This window comes from Corythoichthys intestinalis, chromosome 15, assembly GCF_030265065.1.
Source record: "Corythoichthys intestinalis isolate RoL2023-P3 chromosome 15, ASM3026506v1, whole genome shotgun sequence".
NCBI classification, from domain to species: domain Eukaryota; kingdom Metazoa; phylum Chordata; class Actinopteri; order Syngnathiformes; family Syngnathidae; genus Corythoichthys; species Corythoichthys intestinalis.
Window position 1 is genome coordinate 24,432,175 of NC_080409.1, and position 16,158 is coordinate 24,448,332.

At 38.7% G+C, this 16,158-nt stretch overlaps 1 protein-coding gene across 2 annotated transcripts; it reads right to left on the reverse strand.

Moving 5' to 3' along the window:
* Positions 1-10,420, reverse strand: mtres1 (mitochondrial transcription rescue factor 1). 2 transcript variants are annotated; one of them, XM_057858620.1, is made up of 4 exons: positions 9,485-9,609; positions 4,711-5,143; positions 763-835; positions 1-688 (listed from the first exon to the last, which is right to left on the reverse strand). In XM_057858620.1, the coding sequence occupies exons 2-4, from the start codon at positions 5,115-5,117 to the stop codon at positions 506-508; spliced, it is 663 nt and encodes a 220-aa protein (XP_057714603.1). In that variant the 5' UTR covers positions 5,118-5,143; positions 9,485-9,609; the 3' UTR covers positions 1-505. The 2 variants fall into 2 exon arrangements, with proteins under 2 accessions (XP_057714603.1, XP_057714602.1); XM_057858619.1 differs by lacking the exon at positions 9,485-9,609 and adding an exon at positions 10,309-10,420 and having other exon boundaries at positions 5-688.
* Between the last annotated feature and the right edge of the window lie 5,738 nt (positions 10,421-16,158).

Sequence of the window (16,158 nt, forward strand, 5' to 3'; positions counted from 1 at the left end):
TACAGGGACAATAAAAATAATTTGAAATCTTTTAATGTGACAACCAACCTCAACCCGTGTTTTTACTCTTAATTTTTCACGCTACAATAAAGACAATGTAGATTAATTGACGCAATTGTGATTTATTACAATAATGATATTGCACAACACTACCCTCTGGTGGTCGAGTTATAGCAAGCATGACAACCAATCCTGTTTTATGTTATTGAAAGGTGAATAATGACCATTTAATATTACAAATCAAATGTTATCTAGAACTGTTAGGAATTAGTATGGCGTTGTTCAATTTGTTGAGTCATCAAAAGTCAATTTTAGTGCATATTTATTGGATGGCAGGCAAATGCAAATGTTGATTTTCATGTTTAGAAAACAGTCCATCTTCCCAGTTGCCTCCACACCACTTTTGTAGACTTATCCCAGAGGTTAGTATTTGTACAGCAAACCTTCAAGTACTTCAAGCTCAAAAAAGCCAATACTTTGACAATTACAATGTTCGTATTACACTTCAAGACTTAAAGGCCTCATCCTTGGGTAGTGCTATGAACTTCCATCGCCTTATAGAAACTTTGTACTTTTCTGAATTACTGGATTCACCCAAAACCTTTTTAAGGACAACTCTCATTAAAGTAACAGTGTTGGTATCTTGGTTCTCTGACATCACCAGGTCCAATGTGTCTCCAACTCTCACCTAAACCAGGATAAACGACAACAGATAAGGAACAGTACAGGTAAGAAGAAGGTATTGCTAGAAAACACACTCACCGTTTTACTCTTCTTGATCAGTTTTTGTCCATTTAGTCTCAGCTTGTTACTGTAGAAGCTATCTTCAATTTTGCTAATGGCAAGGGAAAAAATGGAATTATAGAGCTTGAATTGTGTTCAAAAAAATGTGTTCTTCCTCTAGCCAAGGTCCACCCTCCCACCACTTATTTTGTTCACTTACTGCCATCCCTCGTACTTCAGATGGATTGCAAGACTACTGCTGTCAATGGCAGCCAATGAGGTGGCCACATCAATTAAGCAGATTATCACTAGCCAAAAATATCTTCCATTACAATCAAGAATGGTACGAAATCAAGTTTACAACATGACAACAAATTTATGATGACCTGTGGTCGTGCAAAAATAAATGAGTTGCAATTTACTGAATTTTGCAATCAAATATCGTATCCGGATAGAACATTTCAATACTGTAACGATACTTTTTGATGATTTTGACAAACCTAAACAGTAGCACGTTTGTTCTTAATGCCTAATACAGATGAACCGATAATCAGCCAGGCCAATTATCGGCACCGATATTTGAAAATTTGACGTATAACGGTATCGTCCTTTTTTCTAATTTGACCGGCCGATATGAAAAAAATCTAAAACTGGGTTATTTAAGATCAAATGCAGCTGCACTTTCTCCTGTATTCACCCTGTCCTCTGATTGGTTAAATGGTAATGGTGAATGGAGTTACACTCTTTCCACCTTTTTAAGGCCCTCAAAGCGCCTCACACAATATCCTCATCTACCTACTGGTGCACGAGGAGCAACGTGGGGTTTAGTATCTTGCTCAATGATGCTTAAATGAGGTTATTAGGGCGGAGAATCAAACCCACAACCTCTGAGTTGGGGAACGACTAATCTACCACTGAACCACGCAACCTTCTATTATTCTCTATTTGTGTGATTCAATAAACACACTTTTACAGCGAATGAATATTGGCTCATAGACTTAACCATCAGTTGACAAGACAGCTCCCACAAACATTGTGCCACGCCTTTCCCTTGGGGGGTGACCCAGGCAGAGCTTTTGGCTTTCACTCTGATAAACTCAAACACACGCTGCGTTCCAACGTCGGATTTAGGTGGGAAAAGGACTAATGTTTTACTGCATACAAGCAGGCAGGAGTGTCTCGAGTTATTTGGTCGAGGATTCAAAGTAATTACAGTGGGGCAAAGTGCATGCAGATTTCCAGCAATTTTACATTGATAGTGATGGATAGCAAAGTGAAGATTTCAAAAAGTTTTATTTTTTTAATACACAGTGGGGCAAATAAGTATTTAGTCAACCACTAACTGTGCAAGTTCTCCCACTTTAAAAGTTTAGAGAGGCCTGTAATTGTCAACATGGGTAAACCTCAACCATGAAAGACAGAATGTGGAGGGGAAAAAAACAATCACATTGTTTGATTTTTTAAAAAAAATATTTGCAAATCATGGTGGAAAATAAGTATTTGGTCAAAACCAAAAGTTCATCTCAATACTTTGTTTGTACCCTTTGTTGGCAATAACGGAGGCCAAACGTTTTCTGTAACTCTTCACAAGGTTTTCACACACTGTTGCTGGTATTTTGGCCCATTTCTCCATGCAGATCTCCTCTATAGCAGTGGTGTTTTGGAGCTGTCGTTGGGCAACACGGACTTTCAACTCCCTCCACAGATTTTCTATGGGGTTGAGATCTGGAGACTGGTTAGGCCACTCCAGGACCTTGAAATGATTCTTACGAAGCCACTCCTTTGTTGCCCTGGCTGTGTGTTGATGATCATTGTCATGCTGAAAGACCCAACCACGTCTCATCTTCAATGCCCTTGCTGATGAAAGGAGATTTTCACTCAAAATCTTTCGATACATAGCCCCATTCATTCTTTCCTTTACACGGATCAGTCGTCCTGGTCCCTTTGCAGAAAAACAGCCCCAAAGCATGATGTTTCCACCCCATGCTTCACAGTGGGTATGATGTTCTTCGGAATTCAGTATTTTTCCTCTTCCAAACACGAGAACCTGTGTTTCTACCAAAAAGTTCTATTTTGGTTTCATCTGACCATAACACATTCTCCCAGTCCTCTTCTGGATCATCCAAATGCTCTCTAGCGAACCGCAGACTGGCCTGGACGTGTACTTTCTTCAGCAGGGGGACACGTCTGGCAGTGCAGGATTTGAGTCCCTGGCGGCGCATTGTGTTACTGAGAGTAGCCTTTGTTACTGTGGTCCCAGCTCTCTGTAGGTCATTCACTAGGTCCCCCTGTGTGGTTCTGGGATTTTTGCTCACCTTTCTTGTTATCATTTTGAGGCCACGGGGTGAGATATTGCATGGAGCCCCAGATCGAGGGAGATTATCATTGGTCTTGTACATCTTACATTTTCTAAACGTTGCTCCCACAGTTGATTTTTTTACACCAAGCGTTTTACCTATTGCAGATTCAGTCTTCCCAGCCTGGTGCAGGTCTACAATTTTGTCTCTGGTGTCCTTTGACAGCTCTTTGGTCTTGGCCATAGTGGAGTTTGGAGTGTGACTGACTGAAGTTGTGGACAGGTGTCTTTTATACTGATAATGAGTTAAAACAGGTGCCATTAATACAGGTAACGAGTGGAGCCTCGTTAGACCTCGTTAGAAGATAGACCTCTTTGACAGCCAGAAATCTTGCTTGTTTGTATGTGACCAAATACTTATTTTCCACTCTAATTTGGAAATAAATTCTTTAAAAATCAAACAATGTGATTTTCTGGGGTTTTTTCCACATTTGTCTGTCATGGTTGAGGTTTACCAATCATGACAATTACAGGCCTCTCTAATCTTTTCAAGTAAGAGAACTTGCACACTTGGTGCCCCACTGTATATTAAATACCCCCATGCATGCACTATGAAACATTAAAAAAAAGCTAAGGAAAAATTTGCGAATCTTTAGCTTGAAATATTTACGTGAAATGAATGATAACTGCGTAACCAGTTTTAACCAAGAAACTAGACTGTTCCAAGTTCATATCTATAGAAATTACGGGATGTACGCATTTATTTACAAGAATTTTCAACTTAAAAAGCTCTTTGTTTTGTGATGTCCGTCATGTTAAATTACACAATAGCTTAATTTTAGCTTGAAATTTTTACGTAAAATGAATGATAACTGCCCGGGTTTTTTTTTTTTTTTTTTTTGCTTTTAAACAAGAATCTAGACTGTTCTATGTTCATATCTATAGAAATTACGGGATGTATGCATTTATTTACAAGAATTGTAATTTAGACATTTCTGCATCCATACAACAACAAAAAATTCACCTTTTACGTGTTTTATTTTCAATCTAAAAACGACGAGGGCCTGATAGCCGGCAAGATTTGCTGAGGCAATAGGCATTGAGGCATTGGAATTCAACCTAAATAAGTTGTGATTGTAAATACAAAAATGCAAATTTTGCTTTTGTTGAGTAAAATTATGATGATTCTGCATGCGATCCTCAAGTATTAAGTTTCTGATGTGAAAACTGAGTGATTTATTTGCTGTTGAAGACTTTTAAGTTGCTATTTTGGGCAAAAACCCATATTCAGTTTATTAAATCGATCCTGAAAATATAGGAGATTATCTCTGCATTTGGTGATTTTTGTGCATCTAGCGTAACAATTTTATAGGCATTTTAAGTTTTGTTATACTTATTAAAAATAATTAATCGGGATCTTATTGGGGAACGACTTTGTCGTGGCTCATGGAGACTCATGGATGCCTAAGGGAGTTTTTGTTTAGGCTTTGGTTTTGAAAACATTTGAATTTTAAGTTTTTGAAAATAGGACCCCGACGGATAGGCCCCGAGCCCCGTGTTTCGTCAACTAATAGTGAAGTCTATGATCGGCTCCAAAAATCGGTCACCAGACCCTCTAACTACTAATAATCGGTATTGGTCTTGAAAAACCCATATCAGTCAATCACTTGTGCCTAATGTATGAGACTTACTTGCGTGCAATATCCAAGCCGGCTCTTAAAACGACATCATAACGGAAGGACTGTACATATTTCTCAATGTCTTTATAGTCTTTTGGTATGTTTTCGTCCTCATCCGCCTCATCCTCAGAATCACTGCTTTCAGGGTCTTTTTCTTCCTCTTCTTCATGCATTGCTTTAGCAGTGTCTTTCTTCTTGTTGCTTTTGAACCTCAGCTGATGGACAGACCACCTCCTGACGGCATCTCTGCTGTGGCAGCCCAGTTTGGAATAAGTTGAGCAGCCCCACAGCTGGCGTGTATGAATGGTTCTAGGACACCATTCAGTCTGTGAGGGTCCATAACCGGCCGCCAGTAGATGACGTGGGTTTAGCCTTCCTAACTGCCTCATGGCAAGAGCTTGTACCATCAAGTTGTGCATGTTGTAGCGCCACCCTGTCACTGCACCTGCACAAGGTTTATGTAGTTCAAGAACACACTCAAACTAAAATTGAAAATTCTTTTTTGTTAAAGTGCCTGTGACACAAAAAAAGTATGTTTATTTCATATTAGACGCGGTATTTTGTGCTCCTGAATTAAACAGACCGCTTTGATGTGTGTGGAAGCGATCGATATATTTATTCAATATTTTTAAGCCTGCGCCATGAAAATGAGTGACTTTCGGCTCCAGTCTCGGGTTGAGGAAGACGTCGAATGTGACGTCAGCCGAGTAACCATCTCACAATACAGCCATTATTATAGGATGCAAAAGGACTGCAGATTCAGCCGATTTTGCGGATTAATTCGGGGTTTTTTTGCATCACGCCAGCCCGATGTGCTGAAGGCTTTTGTTGCTACACAAGGGAGAGGTGTGAGTTTTTTGGATTTCCAAAAGATCCTTGTTCACCATGATGGGCAAAACAAGTCCAACAACCGGGAAAACATTGGACGGACAAGGAAGTGAGTAAGCGGAACGACGAGCCATAACTTGCTCGCCGCTGGAGGAGGCTGGCCGATCGATGAAGACAATCACCCCCGCCGCCGTGTGTGACTTGAGTCAGGGTAGTTTTGTGTGATTTTTCGTTTTCGAAAGCAGAGAAAGAGACTTGGAAGAACCGCTCGGTTCGGGCTAGCCGTCACACCTCCTGTTTTGTTTACGTGTTTTCATCCGTCTTCGAAGTCGAGGCAGGGAATGACAAAAGCCGGACTAACTCCGGTGGCATAAAATACCGTTCGGGAGGTTTAAAAAGTCGGCGGTTTTGACCATTATGCAGTAATTCATCCCTGTCGTACTGAATAAATGCATTTTTAATATTTCATATTCCATTTAGTACAAGACAGTTATTTGTCATGACTATACACTTTATTTAGCAATTGGGGGAAAATACTTAGATAAAAAGAATATCCTGTAAAAATATTGGCATAGAGAGATTAAAACAATGATGACATTTTGCTGCTCTCTGTCGCATTTTCCTCGTTCTGAATCTTCCTCCTCAGTGGGCTGAATTCTAAATCATCTGAAATCGTTACTCTGCCGATGTCATCACCCAGCTTGAGGCGCTAGTGCGCAATATTAAAACTCATTTCTCATCATCTGCTCTTTGCCAAATTGTTGTATATAGTCTAATCGTCTCAAAATATGATTTTAATTCACATAATAATGCTAATTAAGATTTTTTTATGGTGTCACAGGCACTTTAAAGTACATTAACACTTTATACTACCGTATTGTACCGAATATAACACGGCCCCGATTATAAGACGACCCTCTTTTTCAAAACTCAAGTTTGAAAAAAAGACTTTTTGAACACCAAATTAATTTTTATACAGAAAATAATTACAGTGCATCTGAAACAAATGATTATAACAATATATTTGAGAGAAAAAGCATGTTACTTTGCCTCATTCAAATCTTAATATCTGAACATTTAAATATGTAAACCAAAGTGCAATCACATTCGTAAATGAATGGCTTCTAGTTTTTGAAATGTAAATAAACCAATCTATGATAAAACAACAAAATTGCAATTACTGCAATAACCATCAAAGTGAGGTCTAATGGTAACTGTAGTCTTGAAACAAATCTGAATAAGGAAAAACACTGCAATAAAATAATGCAAACTGGTTAAACTTGAGAGTAGCTGAGATCTGTCGTGACAGAACATTACTCAAGTTCAGCATTCGCTTCAATGATATCTGGCGCCATCTAGCGTCGTGAATGGGTATAATGTCTAGACCGCGAATATAAGACGATCCCCACTTTTTCAGTCTTATTTCAATGCAAAAAAACACTGTAATTTATTCGGGCCAATACAGTATATTAACATTTGGTAAACAAGTGTGGCCTACATGACCCACAATGTGATGTCCACATACGTATGTGAACGCCAGGTCTCCATTGTAATATTAATGAAAATATATAATCATAATTTTTCAAGTTTGTTTAATGAATAAAGCAATTATATGTTAATAAAACAATATTTCATAAAATTTAAATTTAAAAAAATTATGCCCCCCAATAACACTTTTGTATTTAACTCATTGCTTGCTGTTGACACTTCACAGAAATTCATTTGAAATGGAAGGACTGACAGTGAATGTTTATGTTTTTGTGCCATTGATGGTGCTAGGTGCCCAATCAGTTTAGACTGGGAGAATTGGCAGCCATTTGAAAATAGCTAACAGCATATTGTCAAATGTTGTACAATGATTTCCTGACATATAAGTCAATACAATTATTGTATCGCCATATTGTGAGATAATCGTTACCGTGAGCTTGGTTAAACAAATTGTATCCTATCGCGAGGTTCTCACCCCTAATGAGGAACATCGGCCTAAAAAAAAAAAGTCATATTGTATTATTGTTTGTCTCCCGATGGCCAAGCCTCGATCACTCAATGGAGGGCCGTTAATCAGCCAAGGAGTTCTTGAGCATAGTTTGACTTTTGGGGGGGAGGGGGGGGTCATGTTGATGACCCCAAAATGCAGTGTCAGCAAAAAAAAAAACTTACATGAATATTAATAATAATAAGTTGAAAATGAGCGTTTTTTTGTTTACCCATCATTCTTCAGGGGGATTCTAAATCAGGCTGCTTAGGACAGCTATATTTTCGCCAAGATCGTTATCCATTGAATACTGTACGCCCGCCGGTGTCGTGCCAATGTAGTTACCCCAGTCAAAAATTGTATCCCCTGCGCAGAGCCATATGGAGGTAAATTTGTATCTTCATTATATGATCCAAAAAAAAAAGTTGCTTCAATCAAAATATATATTTTCAATCAAAAAAAGTCACTTCAATAAAAAAAAGTTTGAATGAAAAAATAAATTTAAAACTCAAAAAAATGCATTTGAAAGCTATTTTTCTATAATTTGAATTATTTTTTTTTTTTTTTTTTTTTTTTTGATTGAAGTAAAAAAAAATGATTGAAGCAACTTTATTGATTAAAGTAATGTTGTTTTGCATTTGGGTCACATTTTGGCTAGGACATTTGTGTCTTTATTATTCAATCAAAAAATACGCTGCTTCAAACAAAAAAATATATATTTTCAAAAGAAAAATCACTTCTATCAAAATAAGAGAATTTTCAATCATAGAAAAAAAAATTTTGAATGCGAAAAATATTTGAACACTTAATTTTTCATTTAAAAAATCTTCTTTGATTTCAGCAATCCTTTTTGTGTTTGGTCCATATTATGGGTTGGACATTTTTGTCCAAATAATTCAATCCCCAAAAAAGTTGCTTCAATCAAAAAAAAAAAAAAAAAAAAAAAAAAAAAAATCATTTGAAAAATAAAATTGCCCTAGCCTATTTATTTATTTTAAAATAATATTAAAAGCAAATGACCGCCTAAGGTGCTAGTCACATGATCCGTTAGAAAAATAATTTTGACCCATTATGAAAATATCTTTTTTTGTTCATTTCATTCATTTTTGTTGTTTTCTTGCTTTACAACTTTCATATATAGAGCCTACCCACGTACCACGTGCTCGCTGTATGGTTCCGCCCACTTGTCCGTCATTTTGACTCTGTATTAGCATTGTTTTCAATTGATGGCGGAATTTAAAATGCATTTCATGGAAGACCCGGTGCTTTCTGATGCCGCAAACTCACTGGATCTGTTGCATAAAAGGCGTTATGAGGAAAAGCTTCTTCTATACAGTCGCCAGATCCATATTTGATGCCCAAATCGATGTTTTTCGACCCACTGTCTTCGCCCTGTCTGCCTGACATCTGCTACGCAGATATTTACAATTATCTTGTCCACACTAAATCAGCCTATTCTCACGAAAATATGAAAAACTTCAAGAGCTTGGAGGCTTATGAATACTTCGTTGCTGGTTGGGTGAAACAGGTCCTCGTCCACGAAAATTCGGCAGGAATCTATCTTGTACTTGGAAAGGTGAGTTACGAAATTTTCAATTCAAAATCTTTTGTTATTGCTAACATCCACTGTCAAGTCTAATGTATTTCATGTCGTTTGTCAATGGAGTTAAGGCTTTTAATGTTTATATGGTTTAGCGATAGCACTCTCACTACATACATACGTGTATGTTGTCGGCGATTAGCCTAGCAATGATCTTAATTGTGGTTATTTGTCAGCCCCGTAGACGAGGCCAGTTTCTTTCACTTGGTACCAGCTAAATATTATTCAAAAAATAACGATGGTGGAAGAAAGGGAAGTCACAAACATCTTGAATTTGAAACTATGTCGTACTACGTCGTATGTTGTCGGCGATTAGCCTAGCAATGATCTTAATTGTGGTTGTCAGGCCAAAACCCTCTAAATATATATTAAATGCATCTTACCGGATATAAAATGACTACTACATAGTCTGTGGTGATTTTTTGGTGTCCAGTTTTCACGTCGAATTGCAGCCGTCCATTTCGCTCTCCTCTTTGGATCCCTCGGAATACGGTAAAACTTCAAGTCTCTCCTTCCATCTTCTCTGTTAGTGCAACCAACAGCCACACACGCCTTCACCATTTTGATTATTAATGTTAAGGAGCAGAAAAACACGCCGTAAATAGGAGAAATGTACGTAGCCGTAACAGGTTAACACTATGTTTTGACGGACAAGTGGGCGGAACCATACAGCGAGCACGTGGTACGTGGGTAGGCTCTATAGGCTACAGGAAAGCCAATTACACGCAATGACACTTTTTGGCCACCAGGGGGCCTGCCCCCCTTAAACTCCGCTTATGAGTGTCCTTTAAAGGGTTAAAACTTTCCGCATTTGAAGTCTCGCGCCACAACATACTCGTTGTTATAATTGACAAGAGCATTACATTAGAAAACATCACTCAGAAATTAAAATTCAATGTTGAACTACAATGGCTAGAATGTGTTTTCATGCGTTGTCAAAATCAACCAATGAATACAAGCACTTTTCGGCGTAGTTATGGTTCCTGAGAGAATATCGGTTCCCTCTGTTTAACCGAACCTGACAATAATCAGGATGGGATCGATGTGATGTGAGGCAACTCACATCAACTCATCTTAACTCGTTTACTGGACTGATTTCAGGTTTTGGCAGGAGACGTTATTAATAAACATCATAAATACTGCTAAATTGCTCAATTCTAGTGCGACACAAATTATTACAAGCACACGTTGAGAAGGGCTCACTCACCTAGAAAATAACCTCGCATAGCTTAGCTTGCCTTGGTTTGTAGTACTGCGACGTCTTTGACTGTTGTGTTTTTACAGTAGCTCGCATATAGTAATGCTGCCCTCAATCGTTTGGGAGGGCGTATTACACTTTCTTGTTTGTACGTCGGTTTCATGCAGTCATTCTGTAATACCGTACATTAAATAACGCAAGGGTGTAGGTTTGCATAGGCACGGTGGGGACATAACACTAGCAACTTTTCAGGGTGCCCAAATTATCCCCACAGACTTTAAAGCCACCTAATTTGATTTATATATATAGGTCATTTAGACCCATATGTTGTACGGATCAAGAGCGTAGGTTTGGTCGCTACATTGGTAGGGACGATATAAAGCATAACCTGCATGTACACTTTTTGCTTGGAACAGGACATTAATATGATCAAACAGTTTACTGAACAGGGGTCAGGGCTACATTTCTCACCAATATAAACCTAATGAATTCATACGTAAAATGAGTAATGCAAAATAAATCTGTATTGATCTATACTAATTTTCATGTGTATAGGTTCAGGTGATCATCTGAGATATCCAAGAACCGATCTACAGTGGGGCAAAAAAGTATTTAGTCGACCACTAATTGTCCAAGTTCTCCCACTTGAAAATATTAGACGGGCCTGTAATTGTCAACATGGGTAAACCTCAACCATGAGAGACAGAATGTGGGAAAAAAAATAAACAGAAAATCACATTGTTGATTTTTAAAGAATTCATTTGCAAATCATGATGGAAAATAAGTATTTGGTCAATTCGAAAAGTTCATCGCAATACTTTGTTATGTACCCTTTGTTGGCAATAACCGAGGCAAAATGTTTTCTGTAACTGTTCACAAGCTTTTCACACACTGTTGCTGGTATTGTGGCCCATTCCTCCATGCAGATCTCCTCTAGAGCAGTGATGTTTTGGGGCTGTCGGTGGGCAACACGGACGTTCAACTCCTTCCACAGATTTTCTATGGGGTTGAGATCTGGAGACTGGCTAGGCCACTCCAGGACCTTGAAATGCTTCTTACGAAGCCACTCCTTTGTTGCCCTGGCTGTGTGTTTGGGATCATTGTCATGCTTAAAGACCCAGCCGTGTCTCATCTTCAATGCCATTGCTGATGGAAGGAGATTTTCACTCACAATCTCTCGATACATGGCCCCATTCGTTCTTTCATTTACACAGATCAGTCGTCCTGGTCCCATTGCAGAAAAACAGCCCCAAAGCGTGATGTTTCCACCCCCATGCTTCACAGTGGGTATGGTGTTGTTCGGATGCATTTCAGTATTCAGTATTCGGATGTGTTTCAGTATTCAGTTCTATTTTACAGTATTTATTTATTCATTTATTTCGACAAATGTTGAGTGGTCTTAAGACAAATGTTTTTTTTTTTGCATTCCTAGATAGAAGAGATTATTACAGTATATAAAGTAGGAGTGGGAACTGCAGGGTGATACGATTCGCAATACAAGGCTCACGATAACGATTATCATACAATATCGCGATACAACGATTATCGATATATTGGTCAGAAAATTGATATATGATATTCTACGATACAACTGTTAATGACCAAATGTGAAGTAATTTCATAACATGCCAAATAGGGTCACAATTAAAGTAATTAAACATTGTCCAACAAAGAAAGTATGAAAAAATATTTTATATGTTGTATATTTGACAAAATAATCGCGTTTCCGAAGTTCGAGCTTGAAAGGGGACGAACTCGGAAGTGATACGTCACACCGAGAACAGCGATGGCAGCGTTCCATACGGCCGCCATACAAAGCCCTTCAAACAATGATTCAAACAGCGATATAAGCGATAGATCGAGCGCAAGGGAGGAGATCCAAGTTTTTGAAGAGTTGGAGGAAGAAGAGGAGGTTGGAATTTTATGTTGGACCGTACATGTATTAGCCAGACGCTAATCAGGAGGCAAACAATGTGCCTAGACTACCTGACATGGAATGGAGACAAGACCCATCGAGATTACGAGATTGGTAAAATAAAGGCCAGGTGTGTCCAAACTTTTTGCAAAGGGCGCCAGATTTGGTGTGGTAAAAATGTGGGGGGCCGACCTTGGCTGACGTCCTTTACGTAGAACAATATATTGAAGCAAATTTTAGCAAGCCATTCCGTGTGTCACATTTGCTTTATTATTATTTTTTAATCAATAATGTCAACAATCGAACAACTAGCCTTTGTGGCGTTCTCTTTCGACTCTCGGGCCCTTGCGAAATACTGCTGCTGTAAAATTAAACTAGCTTCAAGTTGCTTTGATTTCTCGCTACGTATCTTCCCTGTAGTCTTGTCGTTCATGTCAGCGTGTCTTGTTTGGTAATATCTCCTCACATTGAACCCTTTAAAAACAGCGACTGTCTCTTTGCAAATGAGACAGACACAGTTGTTGCGTATTTTAGTGAAGAAATTGTCCAATTTCCGCCTATCCTTGAAGCGTCGCAGCGGACTTTCTTTTTTTGTTGATTTTGTTGAAAATTGGGAGTAAAGGGTCACATGGGGTAATGTTGCTTAGAGTGCTGCTGCCTTTTAGTGGGTAAATGAGAAGCAGCATTTAGTGTATAAGCTACTTCATATGCTGGTAGCAGTACTGCTGACCAATTTATTAAGTCTGTGTGCGGGCCAGACGTTATTGATTTTATGACAGAGGCTGGGGGCCGGATGAAATTTGACCAAGGGCCGCATTTGGACCCCGGGCCGGACTTCGGACATGTCTGATATAGGCTGTTATTATTTTCATGATTTGAAGATGCAGGCATTTGCACATAATTTTATGTTTTTGTCTATCTGATGACATTGTTTAAAAAACAATAATAATCAGACTTCATGTTCATTTTGGCAAATCCGGCCGCTCTCGTGAATATAAAATAATAATATAAAAACGTTGGGGGGAAAGAAGAAGATGAGTCGTTGATGGCTTTCTCCACTTTAGTGTGGCAACAATAAGAAAACAAAATAATAGCGGACTGCCGCCACATTTGACGGCAAAGTTTTGCTTCTCGCTCATCTCCCCCTCGCCTCCTACTACTCACAGCTCTCCAGTCCCAGCATCTCTTAAACAGATCGTGCATAGTGTCTTGTTATGAGCTTTTTGTTGACAAAGGTATCGAACACACGACGTGATGACAACTTTTTTCTTTATTAACACATGGAGCTAACAGTACGAACACAGCTTGGGGCTCTCGGCAGGCTGTGCGGAGCGATAGATAGAGCCTGTGACACACCCGCGTCATGTGACCAAAGCAAGAGTAACGTTGCGTGCACTTCAGGGTGCCTCAAAAAACATTATATCAGAATACTACACGCAGTTAGGACATTACAGTATAAAAAAAAATAATATGCATAAATTCATTTACACAACAAATCCCAAGAATTGCATGTAGTTTATGAAAATTAATGTCATATGAAAGAGTTGGAGATTTGTTGGTGCACTGAGAAGCTGGACCAACAAATCACACTCCTGACAAAAAAAAAAAACTTGAAATTTGCGGCATCTTGGGAGCAAGCAGCCAGGATCAAACGGTATTTCAACATGCCAAAAAGACTGTTGCATTTACTGTCTTTTTTCAAAAAAGAAGGAAGATGGTTCAAAACGAGTCAGAAAAGCACATAGAAAAGAAAGAAAAAAAGGAAAGTCCATGGCATAGGAAGTGGGCATTTGCGTTTTGTTTTCAGCACCATTTTCTGCATAATGTAATGTTCTTAACTATGTGCGGGCCCGTGAAGGGGCCATAGGACAGCAGAGTGGTGACGTAGCGGGAAGTGAGGAGAAGAATGCGGCGTGAGAGTGAAGTTGGCGGTCGCATGTTGCAGCAGTCCGCTGTTATTTTTGTTATTTGTTATTTAACTGTTGCCACAATAAAGTGAAGGAAGCCATCATTCACTCCTCTCCTTTCTATTTCCCTATTCGGGCTATTACAATATGTTCCGGGACCTGTCCACGTGCCGTCATCCCTGCGCTGTCATATGTACTTTGCGTTCCGGCACCTTATGATTTACAAATTAAGCACTGTTCCACAACAGTTGGCAGCGCTGCTTTGACAAAGTCATCAGTCATCTATCCAAAAATCACACTTACTTTTTTGCAAATCTCTTTTCTTCGTATATGACCATTTTTGCCACAAGCATTGGTTTGAGCACTTCCACCATCTGCTTCATTATTCAAGATGTCAGACTCAGTCCTCACCTTAAAAACAACTAAAAATATTAGCAACTTAATAGCAGGGCAGGCCCAGGCCATTAGGGGGCCGTAAGCAAAATAATGCCAAGGGGCCCATATTTTTGTAAAAATGTGTTAAAATTAAGGTTGTTCCGATCATGTTTTTTTGCTCCCGATCCTGATTAGTGAGTATCTGCCAATCCCGATATTTCCCGATCTGATTGCTTTTTTTTTTGCTCCCGATTCAATTCCAATCATTCCCGATAATTTTTCCCGATCATATACATTTTGGCAATGCATTAAGAAAAAAATGAATAAAACTCGGACGTATATATACATTCAACATACAGTACATAAGTACTGTATTTGTTTATTATGAAAATAAATCCTCAAGATGGCATTTACATTATTAACATTCTTTCCGTGAGAGTGATCCACGGATAGAAAGACTTGCAATTCTTAAAGGATAAATGTGACTTTGTATATTGTGGCTAAATATTGCCATCTAGTGTATTTGTTGAGCTTTCAGTAAATGATACAGTAGTCCTTTAACTGTTCTGCCCAAATGCATGATGGGAAGTGCAACCATGACTGTGCGCAGTGATACCAATTGATATATCTTCTCTGCATTGGGAAATAACATAGGGTGTTAAGAAAAAGATCAACTACTACCTTTCTTCCCCACATTGCGTCCAACGATATGCCTAATCAGTGGGAGAGGGATTGTAAGGCTTTAGCCAATTAAAAAAAGGCTCCAAAGGCTGCCAAAATTCACTCTACTCATTTAACGCTGCCTTATAGCTCTATATATAGGTAAAACGGCGCCATTACAGATTGAACGCGACAATGCGTGAGTGGGTCGTGCAGCGACTGTGTTAATTGCGTTAAATATTTTAACGTGATACATTTTTAAAAAATTAATTACCGCCGTTAACGCAATAACTTTGATAACCCTACCTTAAGCCTAAACTAAAGACTCTGGATGAGTGTAACATATTATGTCTGTAACGTTAAATACAATTAGGAAACGATTTAATTAAAAAATATATATACGGTATATTTAAAAAAGGCATGTCCGATATTTTTTTGCCGATTCCGATACTTTGTAAATGACGTGATCGGACCCGATCCCGATCGATCGGGACATCTCTAATTACAATTGTAACTTTATGTGCATTTTTCTTGATTCTTGATCTCATAACTATGTGCATGACATTGCCAAGTATTACTTTGAATTGTACATTTGGGGAAATCATCATCTTGTGAAGAGGACGGCACTCCACCTCCAATTCCAAGATACTTCTCAATAGCTCCTTTGAATCATTCAAAGTACAAAATATGATCACATGGAACAAAATTCAGCCCAGGAAAATATTCGTCAACAAAAACGTGTACTGTGGGGAGTGCGTAACTAATTAAGTAGATTCACCGTAGGCTGATACATGGCATACTAGTTAATAATAATGTCCGATATAAATGAAATGACTAGGCTACGTCTGCACTAGGACGGATCATTTTCTCCAGGGTATTTTGCCGGCTATTTTCATACCTGTCCACACTTCTTTTAAGGTGCGTGTAAGGGCCTCCCCGCTTCTGTGAAGTACGCCTGCATTTGCGCAAACTACGCATGCGTAAAAAGGAGCTCATGTGTTA